The sequence below is a fragment of the Ochlerotatus camptorhynchus genome, unplaced genomic scaffold, assembly GCF_037179485.1.
Source record: "Ochlerotatus camptorhynchus isolate MF236.1 unplaced genomic scaffold, CSIRO-AGI_Acam_v1.1 ptg000330l, whole genome shotgun sequence".
NCBI lineage: Eukaryota > Metazoa > Arthropoda > Insecta > Diptera > Culicidae > Ochlerotatus > Ochlerotatus camptorhynchus.
Genome location: NW_027040818.1, coordinates 77,904 through 95,663, shown reverse-complemented (window position 1 = coordinate 95,663; position 17,760 = coordinate 77,904). Strand labels below are relative to the sequence as shown.

General features: G+C 37.7%; 2 protein-coding genes across 3 annotated transcripts in view; both read left to right on the top strand.

Annotated features, from left to right (window-relative positions):
• The window catches only part of LOC135708482 (sodium channel protein 60E-like), a 389,801-nt gene extending 372,611 nt beyond the window's left edge, over positions 1–17,190 (top strand). For both annotated transcript variants that reach the window (XM_065230608.1, XM_065230609.1), the window contains exon 4: positions 17,129–17,190. In XM_065230608.1, coding sequence (XP_065086680.1) covers positions 17,129–17,164 — 36 coding nt within the window. In that variant the 3' untranslated portion in view covers positions 17,165–17,190. The remainder of the gene's footprint in view (positions 1–17,128) is intronic.
• Positions 1,428–3,388, top strand: LOC135708318 (uncharacterized). The gene is made up of 7 exons (XM_065230317.1): positions 1,428–1,772; positions 2,105–2,195; positions 2,264–2,446; positions 2,504–2,677; positions 2,728–2,845; positions 2,916–3,034; positions 3,098–3,388. Exons 1-7 carry the CDS (start codon positions 1,654–1,656, stop codon positions 3,386–3,388), a joined length of 1,095 nt encoding a protein of 364 aa, XP_065086389.1. The 5' UTR covers positions 1,428–1,653.
• Positions 17,191–17,760: the final 570 nt, after the last annotated feature.

Genomic DNA, 17,760 nt, shown 5'->3' with positions numbered 1-17,760 from the left:
CAGATTTCCAGAGATGAGTTCCATAACAACCCATCTGGCGAATTTGCTCTGCGAACTAGAGAATGGTACGACGAAAAACTTGATGCTGTTCAAAAAGGATGGATTGCTCCGAAGGATTGCGGATTGAAAGCATCAGGGTGTATCCTAAATGAACTACAGAACTATCATATATCGGACAACTTTAATCTCGATGGAATGCACGATTTTGCAGAAGGGGTTGTTCCGTTAACAATACAACTAGTATTGTCACACTATTACAAGCAGAAACATTTGAAAATTGATGTACCATTTATCAACAATCGCATAAACACCTTTACCTATGGCTATACTGATCGCCACAACAAGCCTTCAGCAAATTTCACACATGAAATGCTAGTACATCCGAACATGCACAAACTGAAGCAAACATCAACACAAACATTTTTGTTACTGCGATCTTTCCCATTTATGTTTGGGCACAAGGTACCACCGGATTGCGAGTTGATGGTTATGATCGGTCATCTTATCAACATCGTAAAAATTATAATGTCTCCAGTCGTTTCCCAACATCTAATTTACCAATTAGAAGAGGACCTGCATTATTTCGAACAAACATTCTACTCAACTTTCGACCGTCGCATAAATAAGTTACATCACCTCAAACATTACGCCCTTTGCATTCAAAAAAGTGGATCCATGAAGCAATATAACTGTCTGCAGTTTGAACAAACCAACAAAATCGCCAAAAACCAAGCTTCTACATGTAAAAATTTCAAAAATATTTGTCATAGTTTGGCCAAAAGGCAATGTGTTAAAATGACCTTGAATATATTGGACAACCCATTCTGTGACAAGTTGAATTTCACATCAGGAAAACTCGTTGGTCGTAATGAATGTCTAAGTTCACTACTTCTGGATCCAACAGTACAACACGTGTTCATACCAAAAACTGCAATATTTAATGGGGTTGAGTTCAGAGTAAATGCTGTGATCGGCATAAATCAGCACGCAGATAATTTATTCCCTGCTTATGGAATTATTAGAGAAATTGCTGTTATTGATGGAAAAATGTACTTTTTGTTGCGGTTGGTGGAAACTGTATGCTATAGCAGTTTTTTCGAGGCGTATGAGGTGCAAGTATTGGATGGCCAGCAATTACTTTACTCACAACTATGCTTTACTCATACTGTGTATTCCTTTTGGTCGCCGTACAGCTGCAACAAAAAATATATTTCTAGACGATTTTACAACCGTGATTATTAAAAGTATAATTTTTGTTCATCACCGCTCTAGAGATTGTATTGCTTATTCACTGACGTCTATTTTTATTTAGAGCGAGAAGAAATCGACGATCTAGAAACATTCCTACAGTTAGATGATAAAGATTTCATTAGATTAAACCTTGCAACAAAGATGATTAAGCTGATTCAGCGATTACAACACGAATACCGAGAAGTTGCAGTAGAGTATATTGACGAAGAATTATTTCAAAATAAGGATCACGCTACACAAGATGCCAGTTTCCAAGCTCCATCTGCTCCTACTGACTCTGATAATCCATATCAAGGAATATGCCTTGATGAGGTAAGGTTTTGGATAAGTTGTCTTAAAATATGCATTCTGTACTAACTAACGATACCATTTCAGATAATTGATATCGACTGCGTTCTCCAGATGACAGAAAATGGTCTTGCAATCATGGAGGTCCTTAAAGAACAGACCAAGCCTAAGGAGACGATGATTAAGCAGATCTGTAACATACTTTGTGACTGTTTGAAAGCACTATACGGTTGGTAAGTAAAATTTTGATTGCTCATCTTTATATTGGTTATGTTGCGAAAGCAACAAGCCAACGATAACACCAAATCGCAAAACCAACTGACTTTCGATAACCAACACATCATATGTGACAGCACTCTACGGCAAGAGGAACTATGCTATTAGCACGAAGTGCTACCACTGAGATTGGTGCTAGCCGTATATTTAGTGTTATCTTTTAGCTTGTTGTTTTCTCCATCAAACCGTAACTTATTATAAATTATCTTCATTTAAATAGCAAGTTGTGCATGCTGCTTTCATTTTAAAAAAATCAACAATTATCAATTGAGAATTATTTTCGTTGCAGCCGTCCAAGCAATTTTTATAAAAATCAAATAGCTGTGTCCCTGGTACGGTCTTATCCTACACTGGCAGCTAACTCCTCTGACACTCCGCAGGTGAATAAGCATCTAAGTGGTGATTTAAGTAATGCCGTTCAACAATTGCATTTAAATTCCTTTCGTAGGCTTTATGGTTCCATCCCCATGCCCGAGGTACACATCGTCACGCAGGCCGGATCCATTACAGGATGGAGTACCTTGCTAGGACATCCGTTGACCGAGCATCAAAGCGTCATCCTCGCATAGTAAAATCTCAAGAAGCAGTTCATGAAAGCAATCTGGAGACCGAAATCAATTTGGTTGAAGCCGTAAGTATCTGTAATATAATTGCAAGATTAAATTTATGAAACTACTTTTTTAATTAGGAAGGTGAGCTACGATTCATTGTACCAAACCAGCAGACAAAATCCCATGTGATCGATCTATGGAACAAAACGTTTGAGAGACGACAGAAATACCGGTTCGAGGAAAACTTTTTTTCGTTTGCAAAAGATTGTCTTGTTATAACGGCCTACGATGGAGATTTGGATTATGATCAAGTGTTTTTTAAAAATATTGTTCCGTTTAGACAAATATTACAACTTTGCAGATCCGTATTGATTTTCAAAAACTCAAACCGACAGCGAAACCGTTTATGGAAAACTGGAATACGGTGGAACCAAAAGTGATTATGAATAATCGTGAACTCTACATGGAACTCAAAAATTGTAACTTTTTTAAGAGATGTCAACTTTGAAAAAGAAATGATAACTTGAACATTGACTTTTTGACTACTAGATTTCGTTCGTGCGCTGGCAATTATCCGCATGAAGAATCCGTCTCGTGGGTCTAAAAGAGTAAGAGATGAAGAAGCAAGTCGGAAGAATCCCTTGAGAGGAATTATACAGTGGATTAATGTAAGTTTAGTGTTCTTCAAATGTCTTAGCATGGTTTTATTATTAACTATTTTTTTCATGCAGGCTGAAGACGATTTCCCATCACATGGTGATCAAAAATGCGTGCCAATTTTGTATGCTAGAGGTACATTGCTGGAGGAATCAACCGATTGTGCGATTGTTTGGGGGAACATTGTTTTTCCTCTCCAATTGGATATAAAATCATCATTTTCAGTCCTGTTGGAGTCGTTCTATGTTTTCAATGTTTCTCCAGCACCTTGTGACAAACAATTTTATTTATTTATGGTCGGAGCAGTAATGGGCGTGGGACAATTAAGTACAACAGGAATGAAGTTCTTACATGCGGTGACTTAAATTTTATCCAAATTCTCCCCGTTAACCATGCTTGTTTAATAAATCAGCGGAGTTTCCTCTGGTAATCACAATTAATAATACTCCGCGAAACGAATGAAAACAATGAATGTAGTTTCATGAACGAATCGCTTTTGAACAAAGATTATTTCTTAAACGAAGCTGTAAAAGAGTACAAGGTTTTACATGTGATTTTTGATCACAAATTTTTCATTACAATAAAATAAATCGTCAAAAAAGTTTTTGATTATTTTATCAGAATATAGAAAAGTATTGAGGATCTCAATGTTGAGACTGTGTTCTCGAAATAAACGTGTGTTTATCGTACACTTCTTACTTCTGCATAACAGTCAAAATATTTTGATTTTCAGTATTTATTTCATTAGAACCAAAAAGAACCAACAGAAATGAGTTGTAAGTTCACAGAATTATTGTGAAAAAATACCGAATCGTTCGGTAAATTCATTTTATTTTAACAAAAAAAATCACAGTATATCTGTGAAAAATAACAGGACAACTGTGAAAAATCACAGAACTTTTCGGCAATTTTGACAGATAACATTTTTGCAACTTTACAGATTGTTCGGTGATTTGAAAAATCACCGAACGTTCAGCTGTTGAGATTTCGGTAAAATTTCACCGAAATCTGTAAAATATTCTAAGTGTGTAGTGTTACAGTTTTATATGACGCAAATAGGAACTGAAGATGGATGGACTTACGTCGAAATGTCGTGAAACACATCAGAAATAACATGGAAGTCTTTCAGGAGACTAGCAGTGGTTCTGACTATAGATAAAGCCCGATTCAAAGCAATTTGGACGCATTCAAGTGATCATAACTCAACAATTAAACAACATACACAGTTGATCTAAACGTCAAACAAAAGGGTATTTATTCAACTTTCAAACGATATATAACAAGTTATTACATTTCACCGTTTCGAACGAACTGTCGCACTTTACTTGTGATCGATGCCATCATGATATGCACAGTCGCTGGTGACACTAAACCGGCGAACTTATTCCACTTTAAACGCATTTGTTGTGCATTTGTCACTTCTTTACCGCATCCTAGAAGTTTTCGCTTGACAACCCGATCATAGAATGAAAACAAAATGAAAACTAAATTTGATATTTTGATACAAGCTTTCGTGATAACACATTTTGCCTACAGTGTGGTCGAGTTAACAGTATGTGAAGTTTATTAAAAAGATAATAAATCATGTTTTCTTGATAACAAATCTATGTTTGCGTTTAGATATCAGTAATTTCGTTAATAATAAACAAAATAAGTAATCAATATGTTATTATAACTATGGTAGGAAAACAAACAAAAAAATAAAACTAAATTAGTTATTATTTTGGTATCATGATATCAAATTTAGTAATCTGAATGTTTTGAAATCCATTGGAGTTTTTTTTTTCCTTGATTTGTTTTCCGTGCTGAGCACCATTACTACTGACGTCAGGCAGGCCGCTCCCATACTTGGACCCTACCTACCCAAGTAACAATTTAGCAGCCTTTTAGCTTTCACACTCATTTATTGTGGTTTTATAACGGCAATAAGCAATCTTTTTAGTTTAAATACAGCATTCAATAGTGCAACACATTCTTGGTGAGTTGTTTAGCATTTTTCTATTTTAAAATTAAAATAATTTTTTTAAAGTCTGACGATAAAGTCATAACGGGTCTGTTTTTAATCATGACTTTAATGCAGCACTCTATCCCTGTATTAATCTGTTCAGTTAGTCAATCATAAACCTGCTTGGTATTTTTTATTGATGTCACGATAAAATACTCCGTAAAGGTGTTTTATCATTATAAAAGCAATTATAAAACCGTTCGGTTTCAAACGGGAACCAAACGCATTTATTGCTGCTTTTTTGTGCCAATAAAGTGTATCACAAAACCCCCTACTGTTTACTAAAAATATGGATCCGCGTAGTTTTAAAACGCAGGATCACAAGGAAATGCCAAAGGATAGTCAAGTAATAATACTAGCGATAGAAGAAGGAATTATTCTAGCGATACTGTCGACGGAAGGCAAAAGGAATCAAATTCCAGAACTTCTTTGGAGGCCCAGTAGCTCCGACTGAACCGGTTTACAATGACAGCCAGGGCGTCACAATATCAGCTTCAATCGACCAAATCGATGCGACGAAGAGACTGCTGACTTTCTTTTTCTGTTAAAGTCGATCAGCTTCGCAGCATTCTAGAACCTCAGTCGGCGTGCACAAACAAATGTTCTATCGCTTGTCTCTCTTTCTCCCGTCGCTCCATTAGTCTTCCTTTCAAGCTTCGGTAAAACGGATGAGCGAAAGAGAGCTCGACTTTGATAGTTTTCTCTTTCATGAAACACATCAACAGAGGTTTCATGACGTATATGACGGAAATGAAATTACATATTTTAAGCATTTCTCACGTGAAAACACTTGAAGATTACACGTAATATGTTTAATTTATCTTCCATCTACATATTTATCTAAAAAAAATTAACGAAAACGGGACATAACGCATTTTAAACAAATTGAAAGAGCAGTGATAGAGTTTTCGTGAAAGGGGATTGAAAGCCGTAATGAGGTTTCGTTTAACTAGAAAATCGACGTTACTTACATTTAAAGCGATGAGCAAAGCAACGACGAGAAGATCCACAGCCAGCGTTGCCTTCTACGCGTGCTTCTTTTTCATTATCATTTCTTGCTGATAGTCTAGCTAGGCGTTATAGAAATTAAGCGTTGAACACGTTTGTATGAGAGAAACAAAACTCGAGTTCATTTTAGAGCTTCGAAAATGTAGAGCCCTGATGACAGCACAGTCAACGGAGAAGAGTGCAGTAAATGCGGTTCAAGAAGCACTGGAAGGCATCAAATTATATTAAAGGGTATAGTAGAAGTACCCAAAATATTGTCAATAGCGTTTGCGTCACGTTCTGAATAAAAACAGACCAGCCTTCTCCAGAAATTGCGTTTCGATGATGATCCAAATAACATGCATAAGTGCCAAGCAGGGACTGCGGAAAACTGCTGACAGGAAACTTCAGAAACTGTCAGTCAGCTGGCTATAGGCTAACTTCCTAGCCATAGTAGCGGTTTGATTCGGCGAATTTCAATTAAATAAACATCAAATAAATGCTATAATTAGCCAGAAATCAGCAATTTTATACATCACATACATTTATGTCGCACGCGCCACTGGTCTTGTCTGCTTTATTGTGCGCAGATGTTCTGTCGCCTGCAGAAAACAGTTTAGAAATGTCATGACATTTTTCCGCTGGCCAGCTTGTGTTTGTGCGTCTTCTCTATGGCCATTGCGCAAAGTATCAAATGTTAAGGAAAAAACGTTAAACTCCAGTACTCGTGCCACCACTGCTTGGCACTGATGAACTCTGCAAAGTAGACGAAATACGCGTATCTGTGAAAAAATAAGCAATTATAACGGAATTTCAAGGAAATAAGCCAACAAACTCAAAGCTCTTCATAAAAATTAGATTTCAGTGATAAAAGTGGATGCTCTTTTTTTATAAAATATCAAATTTTGTTTTTAATTAAATTTTTTAGAAATATCAAAACAATATCAAAATATGAATTCAACCGAAATTAAAAAAAAAGCATATCAAAATATGTTATCAACATGATTTCGAAAACAAAATAAGATATTATTTTGATAGTATTTTGATATCCGACTCAGGAATTGCCCAATATTTTTCGATCGGTCTGAACTCAGGGCAATTCGGAGGATTAATCTCTTTGGCGACGAAATTAACTTTGTTTGCAGCATACCATTCTAGTACCTCCATAGAGTAGTGGCAGCTGGCTAGAGCCGGCCAAAACATAACTTTGGTCTTGTGTTGACGAATGAAGAGTAAAATCCGCTTTTTCAGACACTCTTTAATATAAACCTTCGACGTCATTGTGTGAGATGTGATGAAAACCTTGGTTTTAAGGCCACAACTGCAGATTCCTTGCCAAATCATTAGTTTCCGAGCAAACTTATCAGCAAAAACAAATTTATACCTGTAAGGGACATCCCCACGACCAGTTGACAGGTAAAATTTTCGTCCGGGGATTTGTTTATAGTCCATATGTTTCATCATCCATTAAAATACAGCCTTAAAATTCGTCAAAACTCGTTCGTATAGTAATCGTGCTCGCTTTTTGGCCACTAAAGAAAAACTTTTCACCAATTTCTTCGTCAATGAAACATCAACAAATGCCTGTCAAACGTTTTTTGTTCCAACCACCACACAGTGGTGCCAAGGGTATCAAAACACGCGCTTTTTTATTTACGCAGAAATGGATGATTAAAGGTACTAGGTGTCTTCTGAGAAGTTTCTCATGTTACAACACTCCTTCTTACGGTAAAAGAAAATTAAAGATTAATCCACCTAAAAGTGAGATACAAAATTTTTTTTTTAGTATGATGAGATACAAAATAATTGTGCAGCGCGAAGCTGTAGAGAACATTACTGTGAACAACTTTGCTGAAAACTGAAACTTTCTAGTTCTTATAGATGCTGAGATATAAATGTTACTTTGTGGAGACATCGTTAAAATCAATTTTGTATCTGTAACTTTTTCTACACGCAGAGAAATGGATTTTAAGTTCAAATGGATATATTTTTGACTCAGGGCCTAATATATTTTAGATATTGTTTCAAATATATAATCTGGTTAATTCAAAGAAAAATATTTTTGAATCAACAAACCGGTTGTAGAGTCAATAATCTGTTTGTTGATTCTAAAAAGCATTTTGTTGATTCAAAAACATGTTTTGTTGAAATAGTGATACAATATGTTTGAATTAATAACACAATACATTGAGCCCTGAAACAAAACTCCATTTTTCTGCGTGTACAATATTTTTACATGTTTGGCATGATGTACAAAGATGTTAGAAACATCAAATTACATATCTTTTCAGAAGACTGCAAATTGCTATCATTAATATTTGAAAAGTTATTTACATTTTTTGGTTGAAAATTACCCAACATCCAATACCAATAACTTCTAAACGGGCAAAAACGAGCAGGCCATTCTTTGATCAATTGAAAGTTCAAGAAAATGCCATAAAATGGTGAAGAAACCAGATTGCCCCCACGTGACCCTTAACCGAAATACTTGCATTGAAACTTGTCACTTTTCAGAATTTGAAATGGCGATTTTGTGTAACCACGGGACTGTTATCGAGTAGGTGTGAAAAGAGACATACAAATGGATAACCAAGCAACCTGGGTTATTTCTAGTGACGGTGGTGGTGTGGTGTTTTAAACCGTGCGTCCAGATTTACTTTGAATCGAGCTTTACTATAGATTCCATAGGTAAGCGGAGGCACAAAAAGTGTTTTTGGCAACCAGGACAAATAAATGCTCTTACTGGCATTCGTGAAAAACGTTCATGCCATCATAGAGCTCTTCGTTGTGCAGTTTTGTTTTACTTTGTGCCCAAAAGTTTAAAATGATCTTGATCTTTGCAACAACGAATCAAGGAGTGGTTTGCGTAATATTTCCTTCGTCCGTTTTCCACCAAATAAATCAAAATGTGGATTGTGTAAAGCGTTTTCTGCCCATAATAATACAATACTTCCCCAGCAAAACACTCCATGATGACGTCATGCTCGTTTGGCTACACTAACTGACAGTTAGTTTGACGACATTCAACTTTGCCTCCGCTTATCTATGGAATCTTTAGTATCTATAGTTCTGATTAGAGAAATATAAAGTACAAGGGATTCCAAAAGAAGCAATCAACGGCGGCGGTGAGCGGTGGTGGTGAGAGGTGTCCAATTAGTCGTTACAAATCTTCTTCTTCTTATCTTATCTATATCTATAAAAATGAATTTCTGTCTGTCTGTCTGTCTGTCTGACCCTTATAGACTCGGAAACTACTGAACCGATTGGCGTGAAAATTTGTATACAGGAGTTTTTGGGGCCGTGGAAGGTTCTTATGATGGTTCGAGACCCCTCCCCCATCTGTAAGGGGGGGGCTCCCATACAAATGAAACAGAAATTTCTGCATAACTCGAGAACTAATCAAGCAAATGGAACCAAATTAGGCATGTGGGGGCGAGTGTGGGGGTATAAGGAGATAATCATAGGGGGTAGCCCCTTAGATAATAGGGGGGGGGGGGGCTACGTACAATATAGCATGCTTTTTTTAAATCGGCGCATAAACTCAAGCTAATATTGAATCCCGAGCAAGACCGGGCACACTCAGCTAGTTTAATATAAAGTACGTGTCAGGTTTGAAAAGAATATTTGTGTATGTAACACCAAAATCCATTTGATAACAGTGATGCATACATGCGTGGCTTAATGTGAGCAAAAGTGACCTCAAAATAGATCTCAACAAATTTTTATAGATGCACTTCCACAATTATTAATTGAGAGGTTACTAATCAAAAAAATTAACGCACGATGATACCCAGGGAAGTCTGAAAATTTCTATGTGGCCCAGACCTAATGCTGACAACAATGCTACTAACGAGTAACGACTTCACTCTACCTTGCACACTTATCCTTGAGGTGTTAAGGCCGGCGCACAATAGATACGTTTTCAGGTTTTTTGACAGTTAGCCCATGCATTATCTGTCAAAAAACCCGAAAACGTATCTATTGTGCGCCGGCCTTTACGATCGCACTCTACAGTCGCACACCATCAAGCTCAAGCATTGCGGCTTTCGTGTGCTAGCTGTAATAGAGGTAAGAGCTATATTGATATTACTGCGTGCGCTACGTGATTCCTGATATTCAGACTCCAAAGTACACACCTTCGCCCAACAATAAATAACTTGAACGATCACAAGCGCCATCACGTTCGGTTTGACTTGCGATTGGAAGAATTACCCTCGGTATTCGGACTTAGTATATTTTTTAAGGAAAACTTTAATCCGATCAATGAATAAACATTGCATAACCATAAAATGATTTAATTTTAATCAATCTTAGAATTGTTATATTTTTGAGTGTACGCTTGTTTACGTTGGTACTCCAAGGAATTCTTTCCTTTATAATATTCATTTAAATGATTTTAACGGGCCCTATTCAAAGTTCGGCGATATTTTGATCTTGGTGATCATCATTACTATGTCGTCATTATGTCGCTCGAGATACGTGATTGCTAACCCGGTGAAATCTACGTGTTTCGAAAACACGAGGAAAGTTTTGGAAGCGGCATTTGAGAAGGAAGCCACAGAGCATAAAATCTGACAATAACCTTTCAACGGTGAAGACTATAAATAATATTGTCAAGAGCGTGGTATCAGCATTATCTTCTTCACTCTTTTACATCCACAACCAAATGGAATGGCTGAGAGCTGCATGAAGCTAGTTAACAAAGTGATGGCAGCAGCAGCTACGACTGGCACTAGTTATGCTGAAGAACTAAAGGCTGCAGTTCACGCTTACAACGCTGGTGCACATTCCGTCACAAAGATTTCCCCAGAGAAAGTGATGATGGGGCGCAAGATAAGACTTGGACTTCCGCTACTGTGCCCAGGAAAGGCAACATATAACGATGACCTGCTTAATGCCCGTGATTGCGAATCCAAACTGCAGGGAAAGATGCGAGAGGACCGTAGACGTGGGGCGCGTGAATGCTACGTCAAGCCAGGAGATAAAGTGATAGTCGAGCGACAGGTTCGTGGGAAAGCAGAGTCACGTTTTGATCCACGTAGGTACACCGTAGTTCAAAAAAAAAAAATGGATTGTTAATCCTAACCGATGAAGCAGGCCAGAACTTACGAAGACATGTGTCGAAAACTAAGAAAGTATATGAAAGTTCGACAAGGGACTACGGGAGCTGGGAAAGATTCACATCCGGTTCGAGACGAAAAGGAAATCCGTAATAGGCCTGAGACGATTCAACGTGTAGCGAGAGACAAACGAGCACCAGAATACCTTCAAGGCTATATTAACGCTACGGAACATGACATCGGTGAAGATCTGCTATGATTATGAAACGTCAGATTATATCACTTGACCTGAAAATAAACGTAGTTAAGAGCAATTCAATCGAATGGATTCCGCCGGTGTACATCTTTCTTTCTTTTCTTTTTTGAGAAGAAGGAGGATATGTGGCCCAGACCTAATGCTGACAACACTGCTACTAACGAGTAACAACTTCACTCTACCTTGCACACTTATCCTTGAGGCGTTACGATCGCACTCTACAGTCGCACAGCATCAAACACAAGCATTGCGGCTTCCGTGTGATAGAGGTAAAAGCTATATTGATATTACTGCATGCGCTGGGTGCCTTTACTGACTAGGCAGGCCCCTATAAATATAGCAATGCATACTTTGATCAGATTTACACAGCTATCAATTTTACGGATCTTCCAAGCAGTGCTGAGTTGCATCACGGTACTGACAGCCTTTAGATTGACAAAAGAGATTCCTACGGTTAACAATCAAAGCAACTGAGAACCCTCTCTCCGTAAAACTTCTCACCTGTATGACACAACAACCGTGAGATATCGTTGTTTTGCTTTTCTCATTCATTCGTAATATCACTAACATCTGCCATGTGTTACCATCATATCACCGAGGAAAAATAAACAGAAATACAAATTGACCGTCATCTCATTTCGGGCATAAATACGGTTGTGACGGTCATTCCTCTTCCAAAATCACGGATGAGGCGATAGCTGTGATGTATCAAGGAAAAAGTCTTATTCTGCGTTATACAATCGTATCATAACCAGTAATTATTATTGTGAGAATTCATATCTGCATGAACACGTAATACCTGCAGTCACGATTGCTTATTCATTGATAGAGATTTTGTAGCTATTCATTTTTTCGGATACCGTGACGCTTGAGCTCCAAGAATAAGGATGCTGACCGCATATCGTATCCACATAACCGAAGCTCAAGTATCAAGGGATCCGTAAAAAGCAAAATCAATAAAAAATCCTTGCGTAAATAGGAATTCTCCTCAAAATATTGGAATTGTGGCTAGGAATCAAAGCAACCATTGGTATCCATCAACAAAGAAAACTTCAAATCGTTACTTTGAAGTCTGTAAGGAAACGCAATGTATTTCAATATATCTTCACTTAAATTAATAGCAAATTCATTTATTATTCAGTTCCAACCTGGATCAAGTATCAAGATTGAATCTGCTTGTGTTTGTACAAACGTCAATTTGGTTGTTTGCTTTTAAAACTCAGCTCAGGTTGATGTTTACACTTACAAAAAGTTCGGTTTCGCACTGATTTGTCGAAGTTCCACCTGTTGGTTCCATGATGGTCCTTGCAATTTTTCGGAGCAATTCAAAAATTTAACATTTTTCGCTTCATTTTTCGCATGAAACGTAATAACGTTGAAAAGATAGGATTAACTACCCCATTTCCAGCCTATTAAGCACAATCCGCACTTTGTCATTCTTAATCTAGCGCAGGTTAGCACCAAACGAAGTGTTATTATTACTGATGGCTTCCAAATTCATTTACTTTTCCGTACGTACTGTAAGATTTGATAAAGAGTAACCAATCGTTTAGATATTGTCAAAAGTCTAACACTGCTTCTTGACGCCAAATTCGGCCTACGGATTCTAAACTCGGCCTAACCCATTGAAACGCCAATGAATTCACTTCGGCCTATCGGATGAAGATAAAAATTGATTCGGTCGGAGCGCTTCTTTTGTTTTTGGGAATAATGGGTGCAAACCTTCATATCACGCGTTCTCGATGACTTCGTTAAGTAGCGTATTAGCTAAAGTATCGTACCAAACACATAATTGACTTGTTAACTCTGAAATCATGGATTTATTTGAAGTTTTCTGCTCTACAGACCCAAAATGGGCGATTAGGCCGAAGTAGTTCTCTACCCTATTTGTCAATTGTGAGTTGTGCCAGTTTTGCGATTTATTAAGCATCGTAAACAATGACGTGTACGTAAAAGAGAATTGATATTGCCGATGGATCATAAAAAAAGTGAAAGTGAGTTTAATTTGCATGTTAAGAAATGGAATTTTTGAAGGTAAACGGATATTTTTCGACATTGTAACGTAATAGCACCCACATTTTTATTTGTTGCAAGGAAAATGAAAATCCAACGTTTTCTTCAAAATGTTTCGTATGTTCTAAACTCAACAACTTTTTGCAAGAACAGGAAAATGGGGGAGCATTATTCTAACTTCCCACTTATAAATGCCCAACAGAGATGATCAGTGATTTTGCTACTCTCTTCTTGTCATTTAATATCACTGTCATGGATGGCTTTTATGAAGACGGTCTAGTGAGGTAGAGATGTTTCCTAGTGATATGCTAGTTGACCGTCATTTCTGAGATGTGACGGTTATGCGAGGATGAACGTCAAGGTACAATAACCGTTATGATAATGCACAGCACTGCTTCCAAGTCTTCCGGCGAGTCATTTGGTGACCGTTCAGAACCAATAACATTTATATAACAAAAATCACAGTTTACTACATTCCATATAGTTGCAGAGCAAAATAATGGCCTACTCTGATGAAATTTACGTAGCAATCAATTTTACTTATGTTCTGGAACTTCCAGTGGGCCATCTGGTGGCCACTCGGAGCCAATGACCAGCTGATATGTCAAAAATTACAATTTTACTGCATTTCATATGCTCATAATAGGTCATACAAGTGTATCCGCGGTACGATAAAATTGTTCAAAAATATTACAATAATTTATGCAGAACAATCATATTAGATGTTTTTTTTTTTATTGGAAGCGATATTTATCCCAAAAACCATGCCAAAACAAATATTTGCTGTTGGCTTTCTTAAAAGGCAAATCTATACGTCTATCTAATGATTGGGATAGATCTGTTTACAATCTTGTCAAAAAAAAACAAAGGAAACTATTCCAATGAGATATACATGTGATCGCGCACGATTAATAGATGATGGCCATGGCAGAGACATGCGAACTATTGAATTTATTAACAATCTTACAATAGAACAGTAGGCATAATAACACTACGCTAGCGGCACTTGTGTGTTGATATTATAATTTGGGTAGGGTTTCGTACAAACAACATTTCTATCTATAGTGCATACGTCATAAATCGTTAAAAGCAACTGCAATAAAATATACATGATTATTTTATAAGATATATCTTTATTGAGCAATATTCATCACTAAAACAGGTATATTTTACTGGATTTTCTTATATTTAGTGCAAACTTATATGAATTTCTATTAGTTTCTAGATGTCTGTTTCCACCCCTGACATATCAACATATATCAGACAATATTCATATACATCTTGCCCATCGCTAACCACGTTCAAAGCAAAGGAATATCATGTACTAAGTATGTGACATTATGATAGAAATCATTCCATATCGCAGTCATAGTTTTTAAGTGATAATCCAGTGGATTCTATCAATCATCACATGGAATGAATAAATCTTCTGACATACATATATGCTATAAGATGGATCCAATAAACTGTACTTGTCAATTTGTTTCAGTGTAGAATAAATTGCAATAGTTTGGCTAAGTAGCTTAACTTAACTTGTTATATCATTTCAAACATTTATATTGATCGATAGTAATAAAGAGATAATAATTCTCCTACCTCGGTAATCAAGTGTTCCTTAATTAAAAATGAATATGCCTCACCAGCAAGAAACCCCAGAGCGCAAATACGTAATTAAGCGAACATAATGACACGACACACTTTTGCCGCCCATGTAAGCTTCTTCACTAAATAGTAACACATGTTCTTCTATGCCTTTAATCGTCGCATTACCAACCTGTTCCTGATTTATGTTTAATTCCCGGAAGAGCTTCTCTCTCTCTCTCTCTGTCTCTCTACCGTTCCGCCAAGCAGTTCCGAAAATGAGAAAAGTCCTGGTTCTATATCCAATCGCCGCACGCCGCCAGCGGCTGTTGGGTGGTTGTGACATACCTACATAAGCATTCTTGCTACAAGGTGAAATACATTCGCACACATCCATTGACTGTTGGGAAATGAAGGACGAAAGTAAACGCGTTTCCTTCCGCCACCACGCTCCACCGTGTTTGTTCGTCACACCAACATTGCAGATGTACTAAATCGCTACAAAAGTAGCGGCCACTGTATGTTGGAACCGATGTTATTGCTGTTGGAATCCATAAATAATCATTACGCAATCCCACATTTGCCTGGAAGGGGTAATTTCGCACAACAACGCGAAAACGCACAGTTGCTGGCTGGCTGCTCGTTACTTCTGCCTTTTCCGTGGGAAACATTCGCGATGGCAACCTCCATATACTTGGGAACACGATAGCAGCCTAGTGCCAGAGCTTTCAGACGAACGGGACCATACCCATAATAAACCGAAACATCGGAACGCATTCAGCAGAATGTTGGTATTTTCACGACGACGTCGACGACGACGATAGCCAGAAGGCGATTTTCTTGTTCCTTCACTGCCAACAACGACACTAATGGAAGGAAAATGGAATGGATATTCATTCAGAAAGAAAGAAGGCAAATGTTGTGGTAAATGAATCGGATACCTTCTTGTGACAGAGTCGGTGGCAATATGTTGGATAAAATGTCGTTCCAATACGGTTGGCTACCAACAACGGAAGGCCCGGAGGCGGGAACGTCAAACTACGGGAATATATCTTTTTGATGGTTAATTTGATCAAGGGTTTCAGTAGACGGTGAACAGATATGTTTATGATAACATGAACATTTATTTATTATGATCATTGACACAACTTTTCCTGTATGAGAGGCATCACTCTACCATCAACGAATAGATTGCGTTCCAAGAAACATTTCGTCTCCATTACGCTCTTCATCTGGATACACAAATCTCAAGCAATGTCTAGGCAATGCTATAAATCTACCAAGAACAAATTAACTTTAAGTAATGTCAAACATAATCGACTTATAAGCTTAACCCTTACACCACGGTGAGGTTAATTAGCCTTTTCCCATGAACTCGAGTTTCAACTATAATTCCTCTTTGAATGGTTGTGATCCCTCCCATATATCCGTCATAATTCCTAGTCATTTATTTAAAATCCACCCAACCAACTGTTTGTATCCCAATTCGTCATCACCCGGGTCTGAGGCTGATGATTAAATTTCATTCGGCAAACCGTGCGACGACAGATGTGAGATGTACCAACCCGTGCGATGCGTCGTCGCCAACAGGATTCAATTCAACCGCGACGCACGGTTCCTCCACCACAACCCCGCAAACGTGCGTCGACGACAGCATGTGACACGCTGCTCTCTTCGCCTTTCGACTTCACAAACAAGAGCTACCGAGTGTGATGTCAGCCAAGAGCTTTCACGAGACGACACATCATGACCCATTAATACCCGCCACTGACAGATCCATCCAGCTGGTTGCGGGTGGTACGCGAGTGGAGGCCAAATGGAGTTGTTTTGATCGGCACTGTTGAAACAACAACTGAACCACCAGCAGCGGCATCAAGAAGGGTCATAAATTATGTCGCAATAATTTGATCTGTCAGTATCCGTCAGAATAATTATCCATTTGATCAAAGGCGTTAATTGTGTTTGTTTGTCGTATCGATGACTTTCCCGGGGTGACATACCTACACGGTTGGCCGTTAGCCAACCGCCGCAGTTTAACCTGAAGGAATCAGGTACGATTTACGCGTGATGACCTAATAAGTCTCAATTGAACTCAACGTTATGTTCAATTTTCATTTATGCATAACATATCTTATTCAGCGTTTTTCGAGTATTTGGATGTTTCAAAAATACTTAATGAACCAAATATTTTCTTTCGTTGCAGGTATGCCTTATATATCAACTGAATACATATGAGTGAGTATTCCGAGAGGATTCTTGGACAACTTGAAGATACTTAAAACCATTCATTTTCGAAAATGGCCTAAATTCTATGATTCTAAGAGGAATGAATCAGTTCCTCTGCTCACCTTTAACCATCTACTACTGCCCAAGTCCATCTTTTGGTGTGGTAAATTTAAAGAGCTTGGACCAGTGTTGAGAAAATATCATAAAATCAAATCTCAATCTCTGATACGCTATAATGCGCACTAGTTCCGACACTATGTAAAACGTATACTGCCGCATAATGTGTACACATAATTGTCGCGTGTTTTATAGACTTTAATATACACATGATACAATTATGCTTACCTATCGTTTTCACTAGTGGATTTTCCAGAATTCAACTCTAATGACAATACATGGCCACTGAATCTAACCCATATTTGAGATGCTAACACTCAAATTCGCAAAAACGTAGGTCATTCATACACCGAGTAAATTTTTACTCAAATATTAGTAAATGTCACTCATATATACACGCAAAAAACCGGGATTTGGAGAAACAAACTGATCGAAGTAGGCCGTGGTCAAAATTTGACGTATTGTTTTTTCTGCAGATTTTTTTTTCGTTCG

Excerpts from the sequence above, each read along its gene's own strand:
- LOC135708318 (XM_065230317.1), top strand. The coding sequence starts at position 1,654 with ATGACAGAAAATGGTCTTGCAATCATGGAGGTCCTTAAAGAACAGACC. Across the intron at positions 1,773-2,104 it reads TTGAAAGCACTATACGGTTG|CCGTCCAAGCAATTTTTATA; the intron begins GTAAGTAAAATT and ends TTTTCGTTGCAG. Across the intron at positions 2,678-2,727 it reads GAGATTTGGATTATGATCAA|ATCCGTATTGATTTTCAAAA; the intron begins GTGTTTTTTAAA and ends ACAACTTTGCAG.